General features: G+C 38.9%; 1 protein-coding gene across 12 annotated transcripts in view; it reads left to right on the top strand.

Annotated features, from left to right (window-relative positions):
• Grik1 (glutamate ionotropic receptor kainate type subunit 1) overlaps positions 1-16,274 on the top strand; it is a 400,993-nt gene that overhangs the window by 275,585 nt on the left and 109,134 nt on the right. For all 12 annotated transcript variants that reach the window (XR_005491017.2, XM_006248053.5, NM_001111114.1 and 9 more), the window contains exons 5-6: positions 7,762-7,815; positions 10,792-10,965. Coding sequence is in view for 11 of the 12 variants with exons in the window: in XM_006248053.5 (XP_006248115.1) it covers positions 7,762-7,815; positions 10,792-10,965 (228 nt within the window). In the remaining variant the exon portion in view is untranslated. The remainder of the gene's footprint in view (positions 1-7,761; positions 7,816-10,791; positions 10,966-16,274) is intronic.

Here is a 16,274-nt window from a genome sequence, read left to right as displayed (position 1 = left end):
AGACTCAACCCTCTATGTCTCAGATTCTGTCTCTTTTCTCCAATCATCTTGCTGTCTTTGTTCTGAACTGACATCTCTAAAACAAATCTGCTTTTTTTCCCTCTCACTTACATGCAGTCTCAAAACACTGTTCATTTTAAGTAAAACATCTGACTTGTCATGTTTGAAACACTGCTCTTACCTAAGGCATCACCTTAATAGAAGAAGACATAAGACTTCACATAGAATACATACCCTTGTCTATCTTGGCCTACTACATAACAAGCACTCAGACATATCTATATTAATCAACTCAACTGTTTATGTTAGAGAAAAATCAGCTACAACTTACTTACTGCAGTGGGTCACAGGACCCATGATCTCATACATGCTAAGTAGATTGTTTTGCCATTGAACTAAATGACAACTAACCTTCCTTAATGAAAGATGCATACTCTAAGAGATTAAATAACTTCTCAGATATTGCCAAAAGTCTTTAAAACCGCACATAAGAAGACTGAAGGTAATTTAGTCTAACATCTAAAGAACTGTTTGAGCCCAAATCAGTATCTATCTGAATGTCTTCAAAAGGTAAAGTATCACGTCCTAGGGCCTGAGACTTCACCAAAGCCCAAAGAAGGAGCTCCTACGATCTAGACTAGAAACTTCTCAGTATCTATGGGAAACTCAAGGCGCTCTAGTCCTTAAGACTAAACTCCAACCCCTGTGTGTCTAGCTTTGCTCTAACTAAACACTCATGTGATTCTATTTGGGTTCCCAGAACACTCCACAAATGGATTGCGTGAAAATGATGGCATTTTCTAACTATGTTTTCTATGACCAATGCCTGAACTAAAATGCTGAGTCCCAACTGCAACACATATGAACTTAAACACTATGACTATGCCATTATCTTCAAGTTCTCGTCCTCTACATATGAATGGGCACTTATAGAATTCACCAAATGGTAGTGATGTTTCTGTATCTTAGAAACAAGGTTAAAATAAGAAAGAAGTTAGGTAACATAGATCAGTGGTCTCAGCATTAGAATGGCTATCACCTGCAGAATATGTAATGATTATGCATGCCCACACCGGAGCAGATACATCAGCATATTTAAAGATGCAACTTCACAAATGGTACTTTTTTATTACTATATCTTTACTATTGAAAACAATTTTAAATGTAAATGTATTTTGGCCATATTCCTCCCTTCCCCCAAGTCCTTTCAGATCTTTCCCCCTTCCCTATCCACCCAACTTTATAAGTTGTTTCTCAAAAATCAAACAAAAACCAAATACAATAATTAACCCCCCCCACCATGCCAAACCGTAACTAAATAAAAGCACACCAAAAAAAATTCATTATATGTTGGTCAACATTCCTGAACATGGGACCTTCTCTGAGGTGGTTGATATATCCAGTGTCACTGTATTGGAGTAAACTTATTTTCTGATCATCACTCACCCAGCAGGAATAAATGACAGTTCAGTTGTTAACCTTTACCCTAGCACCACTGGTACTTTTGAAGTTCCTTTCATCTTCTAAATGTTCCAGCCTACTAAGCACATTACTAGGCTATGGATATTTTAGAGATCGCTATTGAATGTCAATTCTCTGTCTTTTGTTTGAAAGGTTGTCTTTAGATGAATTTGAAGTCGAGTTTTTATTACCACCTCTATGCAAAGTACCTATCACAGGCTTTTAGATTCGTGACATCCTCTCAAAGCTCCAGTCCCTTGTCTTTGCCAGATTGCCTGTTTCACTCCACCATCCATCACCTTCTCTCCCTGCTCTGTTCTCAACCTTCTGCACCCCTGAACAGCACAATCTCATCTTCTGAGCACCCTGGTGAAGTAGTCTACCTCTTCTAGAATATTCTCTAAAGCTAACTGAAACATCACCTGTTTCCACTCCATTTATTAAAAAAAATTAGCATCAGCTTCTCTTTGGAACACATCACTAGAGACAAGTTTAAGAAAATGTTAATACCCAGAGAAATCCCCAAGTAGTGCAGTGAATCATTTGAGGGATGTCTTTTCCTTTTCTTTGATTTATCTTGGAAGCAGGAAGAATCTGGGTTAAGTTTGTAAATGGTATAATGACGTCAAATGGAGGCCAATATCTCTGGGATCCTTTTGAGTTCAGTGTGTTTTTTTGGCACTTACACACCATTAGTATTTGCATGTAAAGGGAAGGGATGAAAAATTAGAAATGTACCAACCTCAAATGGGAAATTTATTTTTCTCTTTAATGAACGTATTTGATGCTCACCCACAAGAAGCTGTGAGTTCTCATCTCACTGTAACCAAGGAGAGATTAGAAGAAGGCAGTTGCTTTCTGTTCTTACTGTAACACACACGGTACTTTAAATAGTCTCTTAACAGTTCTGGAGGTTGAAGCAGGCTGCTTTCTTCCTAGAGGCAGAGACAGGGCAGGGCAGGTGGTTTTCATCATCCAACCTTTCCCCCACATCTTGCTCTGAAGTCCCACAGCACATCATCCCTTCCCCTTTGCCTGTCTCACTTTCATCCTAGAGCACTCTTGCTTCCAGCATATCAAGTTACCTGCGTCCACACAGATAATTCAGAGTGACTTCTTCAGCTCTAAATCCAACATCCCATAACATCTATAGTCTCTTTTGACATACGAATGGGCATATGAAAATGGGATCAAGTTGGGGTGTGGACACGTGTAGGAAACATCAGTCTATGTCAGAAGAAAATGGAATTCTTCCTAACCTCGGGGGCTTTGGGACCTACTGCTATCTGCTCTATAATTCACTGTCCTTTAAGAATGTAACCTGATTCAATGTGGCAAAAATACTGACAACAAAAAATGTATCAAAAAGTTAGCTTATACTTCAGTTATTCCATTAATGACAGACAGTACAGCCCATGGACCTTAAGAACTATTGCATTTAGGGGACTGTATGGATAGGAGTGTAAGTATCAGAGAAGAAGGGAGGCACCCTGGAGCTCAAATTCTTATCTTAAAATTGTTCCTCTGATCCCCGATGCTATCCCACCGTTTCTGAAGATTTTTTTATTTTTCTGTCTGGGGTAAAGTCCTTGCTTCAGCTTCAGTGCGTGTTGCACATTTGGAAGTTATTCATTTGAAATTATTGACTAGAAACCATGTCATGATGGCTGGAACTTCATCCCTCTATTGAGAAAACTATAAAAGTAGCAATATACCTCAGTTTAGTCAATATAAACTTCCAGGACATGCATTTTTCGAGGGAAGAAGCAGTACTAAAAAGTCCTATAAATATTACAAAACCCCTCAAAATAGTGCAAGGAGAACTCCAGGCTCCATTTTAGGGCTTTGCCACCGCAGTCACAGCATAATGGCCATTATTTGTGATGCGTTGATTGCCCTTAATAATGGATGTTGGGAATGCACACAGAGTATCTGCGATTGCTGCCTCTGTAGCAAGACACTGCTTTCTGAGAGAAGAGCAAAGTGAAGATCAGGATTCCTTAGATCTCAGAGATGCTGTTGGGATGCATGGCTCCTTCTGTCTCACAAGATGACTCTGCAGCCACCACAAGCCTTCGACCCCTGTAAATTAGGTCCTCTCCATCGAAATGTCAATTAGATCTTAGAAAACACGTGATCATACGGACTGTGTGCTGCTCAGTGTACTCAGTGGACATTCATCAAATCACGAGAGATCATCTTTGTCAAGGACAACAGAGCTACACCAGTGCTACTCTACAGAAGGTTGCCAACAGTTGTAGAAGTCTCACAAGGCAGCTGGCCCAGTGTGATATCGCCATTGTTAATGAACAGTAGCTGTGTTGCAGAGAATACTGGTATTAGTGGAATCATTAGAAATGTCCTTTTAGGATCCAGATGTCATTGAGCTTTTGTTCTGCCATATGTCGATCAATTCTAGCTACAAATAAAAAAAGGCATAAATTGTTCTTCAGAAACAATGGTATAGCCATGTAGCCTTTCTTAGCTCAGTTCCATGACACAGAGAGAGCCTCCCAAGAGATATACACCATCCTTCCTCCTTTTGGATTATGCGACCAAGAAAGATGCAGTGTCCTAAGGTTGCAGATCTTGACTCTTTTGTTATTAGTCTCTTTCCAGTTCTTAAAATTGATCCTTAAAACAGAAGATGACTTACTATGCAAAGTATGAAAATGAAGTTGGTCAAAAGACTTCCTGTTCCACTGCCACAACTCAACTTGATTGGAACAGTCAACCACCATTCTTTAGGGGAAAAAGTAAGGTATCCAGCTTGTCCCAACCATGATTATTTATTTACAGATGTTTATTCTATAAAGAATTGGAGCAGGCCAGAAAAAGATACATGTGTTTCTAACTGACTTCTAATGCAGAGTCCATGATTTAGGACTTACCCCCTTGCTAGAGATCAAAACAAACTTATGAACAGGATCACTTCTGTGACTTCTGGTGTTTATGAAAGAAGAAAAAGGAGCTTATTCAGAAAAACAAAAGCTTCTCCCGATGCTGACAACCATGCAATTAATGTGCTAGAGTTAGGGTGGTGGCAAATGTCCTTATCTTTCCTATCTTATTGCCTAGATCTAGTAGATGCCCTCATGTAGGCACAAGGGTCAGAAAATACACGCCCATTATGAGCCCAAACAGTCAATAAGCAGAATTAATGGCTTCTAACGTCATCCTTTCCTCATTCCACCTTCTGTCCCATATAGCTCACGCTAGCCCTAACTTTAAAATCTACTGCCCGAGCTTCCTCGATGCTTCCGTATTTCACTGAATTCTTAGTTGTCTCCATGTCAATGATATATCAAAAGCTCCTTGATAATAATTCTGATAGGGGAAATAGTATTAGAAGACTGTATCAGTGTCAGCAACTATGGAGAATAAATAGTATAACTACATATGACACAACTGATCCAGCATTGTGACATAATGTTCTGTACCAGCAATGATTTAAACAGAAGCTAAACTTGTACTTACCAAAGATAACTTGGTGAAACATATACGTTGGCTTTAAATACAAGCAGAACTATTTCATTCAACTCTAACTTAGTAGAGCAAGTGCCACTTAACAGTTCGGCAGACAAACGGAATCAAATTCTGAGAAGGCACTCATCAGGAAATTTAGTTCTGGGAAGAACCATTAGAAAACTCTCCATGTCGTGATTATAGTTTTTATTTTTAAAACTGACATTTATCCCGACGTGACACTTTTCTGAATTCCTTCCTGACTTTCGCTGAAGTGCCAACGCCCAAAGCAAACAGCATGGAGTGAATACGGTTCCTTTGTTTATAAAGCACACTCTCAGAAGACCGGACTCTGTACCCGAACCAGCCTACAGGCTACTGTGAAGGACCGCGGTTTAAAAAGCACCACTCTTGGAGCGTTCATTTTTCATCTCTTGGAGCTTGTCATTTTTCATCTTGAAGGTGTTCTTTCATGTGATTCTGGAATGTTGACAGGCTGATGATCATCACTGGCTCTGCACTTGTTTTATAATTTCTAGGAATATCAGGACAAAGGCAGAGAGATATGTATCCAAACGTCTAGATAGGAAAGAGAGCGGAGAACTTTGTGGTACAACAAACACCAAGTAGCCCTGGAGGACCCAATTGTTCCTTTTGCAGTCAGAGCGGCCTGCCAGCAGCCACTCACACTATTGTTACACCTCATTTCTAACACCGACTAACACACTATTTGCCTCCAGGAACTACAAAAACAATAATAAAATAATGACTTCAATGATTGTTTTTCTTTTTAAGAAGTGTTCACGTTCACAGCAGGGGATCAAAAGCCTCTACAAAGTTTCAAAAAAGAAAAATTTGTCAAACTGAAAGCTGTAAATTCAGGTGGAGCTGTATTTCAGTTTCAGTTCCAGAAATAATATTTTAAACTCAGTATCCAGCGTCACATCTTAACATGAAATTTACACAGTTCCTTTTACGCTATCTAATAACCAAAATGAGCAATTGGATTCCTGCCTGACCCTGGTAGTATAGCTTTTTATGCTCAAAGGATATAAGAAACCTGCTAACAAAACCTCACCTAAATGGTTCTAAATGTTACTAAAGCAAATCCAGCTTTAAAGAGTCCTTCTGTGGGTCTGATCTTGTGATCACCACAGGACCAACTCAGATGCTATTAGCTCATAAATCATAGTAAGAGTTTCCCATCATTCATCTTACTTTCAGAGGGTACCATTTCACTAAATAGCCCCCGGTTTCCATGTTAGCAGGGGTGAGTATCTCATGAGTGCCCATAGTGCTGTCTTTAAACACATGCATCATTCCTAATTCCCTTTCATCAGGAATGCCAGTTTGCATATTTTAAGCAGAACATCTGATAACTTGTGTTGCTTTTACCCTACTTCTTGAATCCATCTCTCTAGTCTGGGTTCTAAACATCTCTGTTCTTCACTGCCAAGCTACATGTTTCCTACAAGTCAGCAATGCTCCCACCTTACATACTTTGAACCAGAATGACTCTATGAGAAGGCTCTAGAAATCCTAACTTCAAAGTTTCCAGAAGATTATGACTTGCATACAGGACTCATAAGAGGTATCAGGGAAAACTGCTTCAGAAATGTAACTTGTGAACTTTTTATTCATTCCAAAACTGAGAACCATAAGTAGCATACAAATGCCTGCAACAGGGAAGATAATGCCCTGACTTAGGTAATGCAGAGAGCCATTTGAAACATTTTTTGGATGCGTTGGGCACAGAAGTAGAGTCATTGCTGAATAAGCTACCCTCCTACCACTATTATGTCTCTCTAGTGGCCATCTTCCTCTTTTCCCACAATGTCAAAATAATATATGTACTCTCAGGTTTTCTGGAAATATAAATCTTAAAGAGATGACAGAGTTCTAAGAAGCATATTTTCTCTCATCTGTGGAATCTTGAGGTCTAATGGGTATGTATGTGTGCATGCATCTGTGTGTGTGTGTGTGTGTGTGTGTGTGTGTGTGTGTGTGTGTGGTGTACAAGCAAAAAAGAAACAAGTTGGGCAAAAATAGAGAGGGCAGTAGGAGGTGGGGAAGAAGAACAAGCACAATAATGTGCATATATGACAATGTCATAATGATACTATTTTGTACATTAAAATAATAGAAAATAAAGATGTATACAATAAAAGGTGCAATCAAATACACAATAAAATTATAATTGTTCCACTAATACCAGTATTCTCTAGAACTAAAGATAGCTAAAAATACTGATGCCTGCTAATTCCGATACACTAAATGATGTTGAAAAACAGAAAAGATAAACTTTAAGTCTGGTCCTCATCCATTTGTGAATTCAGGTGTATTGGGTAAGATGAGACAGAGACAGTAAGTTTTCAGAGATGCATTGAGCTGTAAGTCCTCATGTGAATATATCTGCATTCTAGCATTGCCATATCAATGCACAATGACTTCTAATCTGAGAAAAACATTGTGCCAATGGAAAAGACTAAGCAATCTATATATCTAGTCTAGGTAGTTGCATTTGGAAGACTAAGACACAGAAAAGACAAAATCTCATGCCATGATGCACAATCCCGAATATAAAATGTGTTGGCCAGAAACTATTTTTATATTTGATCACCAGACTGACTACTTCAGTGTACGTAAGTTCAACTCCATGATGATCTAAAGTGAGTTATCCAGCCACTAACTGGCCTCAAAATTCTGATCTACTGGGTCTGCATTTTTCTACACAGCTCTGCATTCTGTATCCCCAGGTTTTTGCAGCTGTGCTACCGATGGTCTGTTTCGTATTATAATCTACTTCTGATTCTTTCCCCCATGTCTCCATTGCAGATTTTGTTCATGGGCATGATGACTGAATATTATCACTACTTCTTCACAACCCTGGTAAGTGCTTCCCCTCAGAATGCATTCCACAGTTCATTCACAGACAGTTCCTCCTGGATCATAGCCCAACTATCGTCATGGAGATTCTTTTTGATTTCCTAAGACTCCTCTAAACCCAGTATTACTGGGCATCAGATATCTGTGTGTGTGTGTGTGTGTTTTCTTTTTTGTTCTTTTTTTACAATAAAGATCATCAATGTGTGTGCATCCGAAGTGATGAAATGCCATTCATAAAGAGCTATTCATAAAGAAGCGCCAACTATAATTCCTATATTCTCTCAGAAGAGTGTTGAAGTGTGACCTGGAATCCTTTGAGGTGATGAAGCAGCACTCCTGCCTATGTCCAGGAGAGAGTGGGATTAAGGCAGTCATCCGGAGAGTACCTGGGGAAGTTTCAACAAGGGAAGTGATGGAGGCACTGTGAACACTGAACATTCTCTAATAATTAAGGAAAATAGTGGCTCAAAGCTTTAAAGAAGTCCAGAAGAATCTCTGGCTGTTGACATATTGGGGCATTACTAATTGAAAGAGAAATTATCTAAGTAATTTAATACACCAAAATTATAGTATAGGTCAAATGACCTCAGAAGTCAGTCAACACAATCTGTGTATACACCACTCTTCTGGATGCCTGCAGTATAAATTCCACTTCCTTGCCCAAGAAGAAAACTAAATCAGCCATTTTCTTTGTAGTCTTTAAGTGCTTATCATATATAACATACCCAGATTTGGGGTAGGATTGTCAATAGGTTACTCTTGACAAGCTAGGTTCAAGAATATGGAGGCCTACGGGTTTGGAACAAGGAATAGCGCTTCCTCCTCTTATTGACAGCAGTAAATGCCCTTGAAGAATCCCTAGAGGCATGAAGTACAGAGTACATCATGTCATGAACTTGTGGTGGGGATAGAGAACAGGGTGGAATGCAAGCTCTTACACCCATGTTTGCTGATTGTGTGGGTCTGTGTTGCTGCAAACCACATGTATTCCTCTTTCAGAATAGTGGAGTAGATAAATGTGTTCTCCATTCACACATGTGGCCCTTCCCTAAAACTATGTAAGCCAGAGTACCATTTAGGCCTCAGAACATTCTTCCAGCCTCAGCTAAACACACTATAAAGAGCTAGCTTGGGAGTCATTTCAGAGCCTGAGCCCTAGAATCTAGGAAAACTGGTCCTCAATAGCAGTTATAAAGTGAGAGCACATTGTACAATTTTTATTCCGGTCCACTCCTTGCTCTCCAGATTTCCTTATTCTGCATTCACAAGGGATGTTGCAAATCAGACTTGGAAGTTCTACATTCTGTCTTACATAGAAACCCCAAGTTATAGGGCAGCTAAACTCCACATACATTTAATATATTCATCATAAGGGATTAAGCACACATGCTGGAATTTCCTGTGACTAAACTTTGCCTCTATTCATCGAATGTGCTGAAAGGTCTTATTCTTCATATTTGCTTTCTGTCTCCCTGCAGTTTGATCTTCATTCTGTCATATATTGCTTTCATATTCTAGCCAATTTTGGCCACAAGCATTAATAAAACATTTCAACAGTAAGTTAGTGCAAAGGAAATACAGATTTTACACACACACACACACACACACACACACACACACACACACATTGTGTACATTATAATGTACATATTATATATTTAAAAAGCAGTATAGGACTGCACAGACAGTTCTTGCACAAGGGTCAAGAATTTGGTTCCCAGCACCCACAACTGGTTGAACTCCATTGCCAGAGACCGGACGCCCTCTTCTAGACTCCATATAACACTTTCATTCAGTCGCACATACCCACATACAGACACAGACACTTAGTTAAATTAAAAACTAATAAAAGAGCAAATCTACATTAAAAGGTCATATAGCATTCTTGAACCAGAGCTGTCCATGCAGGGATGCCCTGTTATAACTCTACTGCCCAGTCCAAAGTTATTTTGGGAATGGGTAGCAACTAGAAGACATCAGAAGAGAGAATGTCACATCTTCTGCAAATGCAAATCGTGAAGGAACCTGGGCCACTGCCTTCAGTAACTGCTCTTCTCCCCATAGTTGACCATGCCAGACTGTTTCAGAAAGCAGTTTCATTGCTAGATGAAGTCTCTACGAGCTTTTTCTTTTCTGTCAAGTGTTATTTTGGCTGCTTCGTTTTCTCTCAAATGTGGAATATTCTTAGTGGCATGATTTTACTCTAAGCCTTTTATATATAAAAACTGAAAGGATCATTCTGCTTTAAATATGTATCCACTGATAACTCTCTGGTTTAAATCCAGCTCCATCCATTCTGGGAAACACTGGGGTGGGTTAAGCAGGTTTTCTGAGAGACTTTCCGAAAGGAAATGAGTCTCCTGTAAGTTTCCGCATCCTACAACCAAAGGGTCTAATATAGTCTTTTTTAAAAGGCCCTTATTCTGAGCCCTTATCCTGAGTATTCTTTATACTCTTGTTGAAAGGAATAGAAGTTGTCATCAGGGAGCCACGGGATGCCACTTTTCCCTCCTAGAAGTTTCCTTTCTTCACATGCATATGCGGTTTCCACATTTCACCTCAGCAGCATGATCCAGAATATCATGAAGCAGCAACTGTGCTGGGGGTGTGAGGTGTCGCCGCCTTTGCCCAGTACTTTCTGTATGGACTTCTCACAACTGGATATTCTTTTCTTCAGTCATAAAATGAAAGCACAGAGGCAAAGAGACAGAAAGATCTCATCTAACTCCTCAAAGACTCTATCCTAGGTAGAGAATTCTTAACCTTTAAAATCATGTTCAAGGTCCAGGACTAGAAGACTTGGTGAATTCCTCTTCTTCATTTATCCGAACTTGACATTCTTTCACAGACAGGACATGATAACTCTGTCATTTGTGTTTTCACCTTCTTATTGCTTCTGTAATCATTGGTTTTCTTTTTTTATCAAGAACACCAATAATGCTAATTATTTTCTACTCTTCTTTCTGTAACACCGCACAGGACTTGTTTGCTTTAGATCTGGAACTCTATAGGTACAGCGGTGTAAATATGACTGGATTTCGGTTGCTGAATATTGACAACCCTCACGTGTCATCCATCATTGAGAAGTGGTCCATGGAGAGGTTGCAGGCCCCGCCCAGACCCGAGACTGGTCTTCTGGATGGCATGATGACAGTGAGTAGTTTGATTTTATTCTTCAAATATGTTTTATTTATTGTTTGAGAATTTCATATAAGTATACAATGTTTTTTATCCAATTCCAGACACTGTCTGCCTCCCTCTATACCAGGATTTAAATCTTTGTGGAGGAGGATGGCACTGTGGGCAGAAAGATTGTAAGAAACAGTGAATGACTTTAATGAAAGCTAGGATCATGTTCTACTCTGTAGAAGTGCCTTTAATCGTGTAAGTGGTGTTATAACATATACCTTGAGAGAGAACGTGCAAGAGATAAAGAGGCTCATTATATAATTTGCAAATGTGTGTATGGCTCTTATCAAAAGCTGTAATCTTTATCTTTCTAATCGCACTTGTCAAAAAATTTAAGTTGCTATCATGATTGTGCCATTTAAAAAAAAAAGCTGGAACTAAAGAAAAGTAAGCAGAGAGCACTCACCCATAGGAGTGTGTTTCTGGGAGGGGTGCAAAGGAGTGAGAAGCATCATACTCATAAGCAGCACCAAGAACTGCAGGCGTAGACAAGTACCAGATCTCCACACGACCTGTGGGATCACATCCTTAGCATCTCAGCTGTATATAAGCATCCTTCTGCAGATGGCAACAGAGCTTAAATCCAGAAATGTGTCACTCGTGACACAGATGCCAAGTCTGTCTCTTCTCAACTCAGAGGTAACCGCTTCAACAGAGACTTGCACAGCACCTCATGAAGAGCCTTGAGGCTGCATTGCTTTTTCTTCTGCTGTCAAATGTATCAACCCTCGCTAATGAGGCTCCCTGGGTGATGAAGAAAATAGAAAGGAATAATAATATTTTTTAAAAAACCCACCTTGCTTTCCATGTAAGAACAGTACTAGTGAGGGGAAAGATATTGGGAATTCAAGCAGGTAATAGCCTTTTAAATTGGTGTAATATTTCACCCTCTGTTCCCATCATCCAGAGAAACACTCTCACTTTTAAGATGCAATTTCCTGACAACTGAAAGGTATCATCTCACTGAAAAATGAACTTCGGGCTTCCTTCTTCTTTTTTTCCTGTGAAGAACAAATGAAGGAAATAAATGAATGAATTAAGTGTTTCTGGATGGTTCCATGTTCAGAGTGCCTGACTATTTTGCAAGCCTGAAATAACTCTTAAAACACACAGGGAAATGATGATGTTGGAAAGCGTGGCAATACAAACGAGCCTCAGGTGGTTTGAAGCAGTGCTTTGAATGAAAACTAGTAGAGTACGGCCAGAGAAATCCTATCAGGAACGGGAGGGGAGTGTCTTTCCCCATTCCAGTAAGATTTCCAATGCAGGATGATCTGACTCTCCAATAAGTCTTATAGGTGCGCGGTGTGTATCAATAGGCAGTGAGAGCTGGATGCTGTTTTTACACAGGTCATAGGTTTATCCACCTCAAGAACGGCTCAATTTACCAAAAACAAAAATATGAGTGTGTTCACATTTATGGAACTGACAGAATAATTTGTACATATCAAAAAAGATGAAAACCACAAAACATAAAAAAATATAGCCATGATATTTTCCCAGATTTTTTTGGTGGCACAAGATAATGCTACTCCCTGGTATTGCTGTCAGTCTCCAGGGCGAATGACTACCCAATGAGCAGAAAGAATGGTAAATCTGGGAGCTGGTGAAAACAAGGTGTCGTGTATCATGTTCTGTCTACACATAACCATCCTGACCGAGATGTTTCAGACATGCTTATAATAATAATTATTAGTAGTAGTATTAATAGTTATGGTTAGAGAGATAACTTAGTGGTAATCCTCTGCATACATGTATGAAGAACCAAGTTTGAATCCCCAGAACTTACATAAAGCCGTGGGCAGTAGCATGCATCTGTAATCTGAGTTCTCCTATAGTGAATTGGGAGGGGAAAGGAATAGAATTCTGAGAGATTCCTGGGCTAGCTTTCCTGGAGTTCATAGTAGCAAACAACAAAAAAGGGGAACTGTCTCAAGCAGGGTAAGGAGTAAGAACAAACACAGTTGGTCATCCTCCTTCCTCTATATGTATACTGTATACACACACACACACACACACACACACACACACACACACAACTCATAAAATATTTTTTGATGAAAAGAAAGGTGAGGAACTATAATACCAGAAGATGATATTTCACAGAATACTGTAAAAGCAGCTGCAATAACTATGCCAGGACATGGCATACGAGTAAACAATGGTGGTAAAACATGGCACCTACTCCAGGGGGACAAAACAGCCATGTGGATTTTGAGGTTAATTTTCAGATTTAATTTGGGGGGCGTACTTTCAACCAATATTTATCCGAAGAATCCGAAGACATGGAACGTCTCTTTTTCTGCTTTACCTGAATACAGATAATTTAGAGATTTAGAGACTAAGTGATGGGGAGATAAAGGGACATGTACAAGGATGTTCAGTGACCCACTTGAAGTCAAAGGGAGCATACCATGACCCCAGTTCCAGGTCCAGTACTAAATACTCTCTAATTTTAAACTACCTCAATCGAAATGTCTCCTTCACTATCCCAAAGATTAAATCCAATGGCTATGTGTATTAGATCCTACTGTTTACTTATTCTTCTCTGCCAAGTACTCGGCCCTAGACTCCTGCATCCACTACTGCCCAGGCTACTTAAAGTTCACTAGCAAGGCCTTCTGTGAACTGGCTTCTATTGTGATAGTTTCCTCCGTTATTCTCTTCATCCATACCTGTTTCACATTTCCATCTAACCTGTGTACCTCTTACACTATGTTTTGATTTTATAGATTGATATCTTTCTCTACAAGAATACAAACATTTAGATAGAGATGCTTTCTACTTCTCTAATATGCTCTATCCCCAGCATTAGAAAAGGAAAGGTACAAAAAATTTTAAGAAGTATCAATTAGTAAAATAATGCATGCAGAAGACAAAATTTAATTAAGATTCTGCCAAAACAATTGTTCAAATGAAGAATATTTATATAGCCCTGAAATACCTCTCTGAAAAGCCAAAGTTCTGACAAGCAAGAAGCATGCCTTATTAATGAAGACAGAAGTACTTCTCAAGTAATGAAGGATTTTTTTATTTTATAAACTACCACTATTAATGACATTACTATAGTAAGAGCACTAATTAGTTTTAACTGTCAACTTGACACAACCTAGAGTCACCTGGGAAGAGACACTTACAGAGGAATTACTAGCTCAAGTGGGTGGATGGTATGTACATAGGGAATTTTTTGACTCTTTATTGATGTAGGAAAACCCAGGCCACTGTGGGCAGCACCATTCTCTATGCAGAGATGCTATGCCAAAGTGAAATAAGAAGACCCCTGAATAAGCAAGGAAGAAGACAATGATTCACGTATTTATTCTCTCTCTGCTCTTGATTGGTGGATGTGATCCTTATTGTTTTTGCATTGACTTCCCCAAGATAATGGCCTGTAACCTGGACTGCAAATAAATTGACTTTTCAACAGAAAAGTAACTAGAACAGTAGGTGATTATAAGCAATTCCATTGGTATAATAGAATTGAACTCATATATATCATCCTGATATTCTCCCAGACCCAGGGACTGTATCAACTACAGGCGTTTTCTTATATGTGTCACACACTTTTATAAGTTATAGATATAAGCATATAAAAAATCAAAAAATAATATAATGTGAAAAATATGTTTTGACTTGCCTACATTTTATAATTTTTAAACCTGTTTTTTGAATTTTTTTACATTAAAACATCCTCAAAGAAAACCACTATATATGGCAAAACACATCTATATCTGAAAATACAGAAATCAGTCATACCCAAGTTCAACTTAGTTGAATCTAGATTTAAAAACAGATTTAATTTTTAAAACCCTATTTTAAGAATTGAGTTAACAAGACTTGTTTATCTTAGGTCAAAACAGTGAAATGCACTATTAAAAAAATCTGAAGTTTTTTTTTAAGTATTTTTTTCAACTGAGTGTTAATTAAGTCTAGAATGGCTTTATAAAATGTCTTTCTTTCATTGTTTGTCTGTTTATTGGGTTTTGGGGATTTTGTTTTTGTTTTTGTTTTTGCTTTTATATTTTCCCTAGCATTTTGGGGAGGTGAAATAGCCCATATTCAAAATTATTTTATTTCCTGATTTTAGACTCTGATGATGTGTGTTAGTTATTTCTGATGCTGTGATAAATGAATATAACCAAGGACAACTGAAGAAGGAAAGAGTTTATTGGTGCTTACAATGTTAGAGGGATAGTCAGTGATGGTGGGGGAGGTACGGCAGCAGACTGCTGGAGCAGGAAGATGGGAGAGCACAACTTCAAATACAAACACCAAGCAAAGAGAGTGGACTGGATGTGGGACAAGACTGAATTCTCAAAGCTTTTCTCTGGGGATGTACTTCCTCTAGCAAGGAGGCACTCCTTACCAAACATTGCCACCAGCTATGGACCAAATATTCAAATACCCAAATCTATGAAGAACACTTACCTCTCAAACACCACAGAATATGATTCAGTAGTGACAAGGAGACAGAAACTACAGAGCCAGCCAGGTCTGCCATTCTCCTTCCCAGCTCACAAAGTGCTCATAGTAGGAGGCAAAGTCAGGAGCTTCGACCTGCTCTCCTACATCTAATAGTTCTGTAATTACGGTCCACAGGAAAGACATCTTTGAATAGCCACCTTGAGTCTTCATCAAAGACCCGTAAGATAAAAGATAACAGACAACTAGATGATTACAAAAGGCAGTGTTGGGGTTGGGGATTTAGCTCAATGGTAGAGCACTTGCCTAGCAAGCGTAAGGCCCTGGGTTTAGTCCCCAGCTCTGGAAAAAAGAAAAAAAAAAAAAAGAAAAGAAAAGGCAGTGTTTTTCTTGATAATGGAGACCAGAATTTAGGTCCTGGCTATGTTTCCAGAGAAAGTAACCTCTCCAAGTCCACTTGCTGGTCTGTAAACCTGTACAACACCAACACAGTGTTGTTCGCTAGACACATTAGATAACATAACGATGCTTCTAGGGTACAGAAGTGATTTTTATTGATAACATTTGCTGGTTTTAGTCAATAAAGGAAGAAAGAACATTCTGACGTTCAAAGCTGTAGCCAACCTCATTCTGAACCACTGATTAAAAAAAGCACACTATGCGATTATAAAGTGTTTCATCAACTGAAGTGTTAACACATCGCAAGTTTGTTTCCTCGAGAAACTAGCACAGAATTAACTGTATTATTTATTTACGTGCTTTTTTATTCACGAGAATAAGCTGCTCAAGGTGATTCCTTATCTGACATTTTTTTGACCTAGTATGACTGAAGGCTTTTTCCATGGTATTTA

This window comes from Rattus norvegicus, chromosome 11 (assembly GCF_036323735.1).
Source record: "Rattus norvegicus strain BN/NHsdMcwi chromosome 11, GRCr8, whole genome shotgun sequence".
In the NCBI taxonomy this organism is placed as follows: domain Eukaryota; kingdom Metazoa; phylum Chordata; class Mammalia; order Rodentia; family Muridae; genus Rattus; species Rattus norvegicus.
The sequence above is the reverse complement of the archived record's forward strand: the minus strand, read 5'-3'. Positions and strand labels throughout refer to the sequence as shown.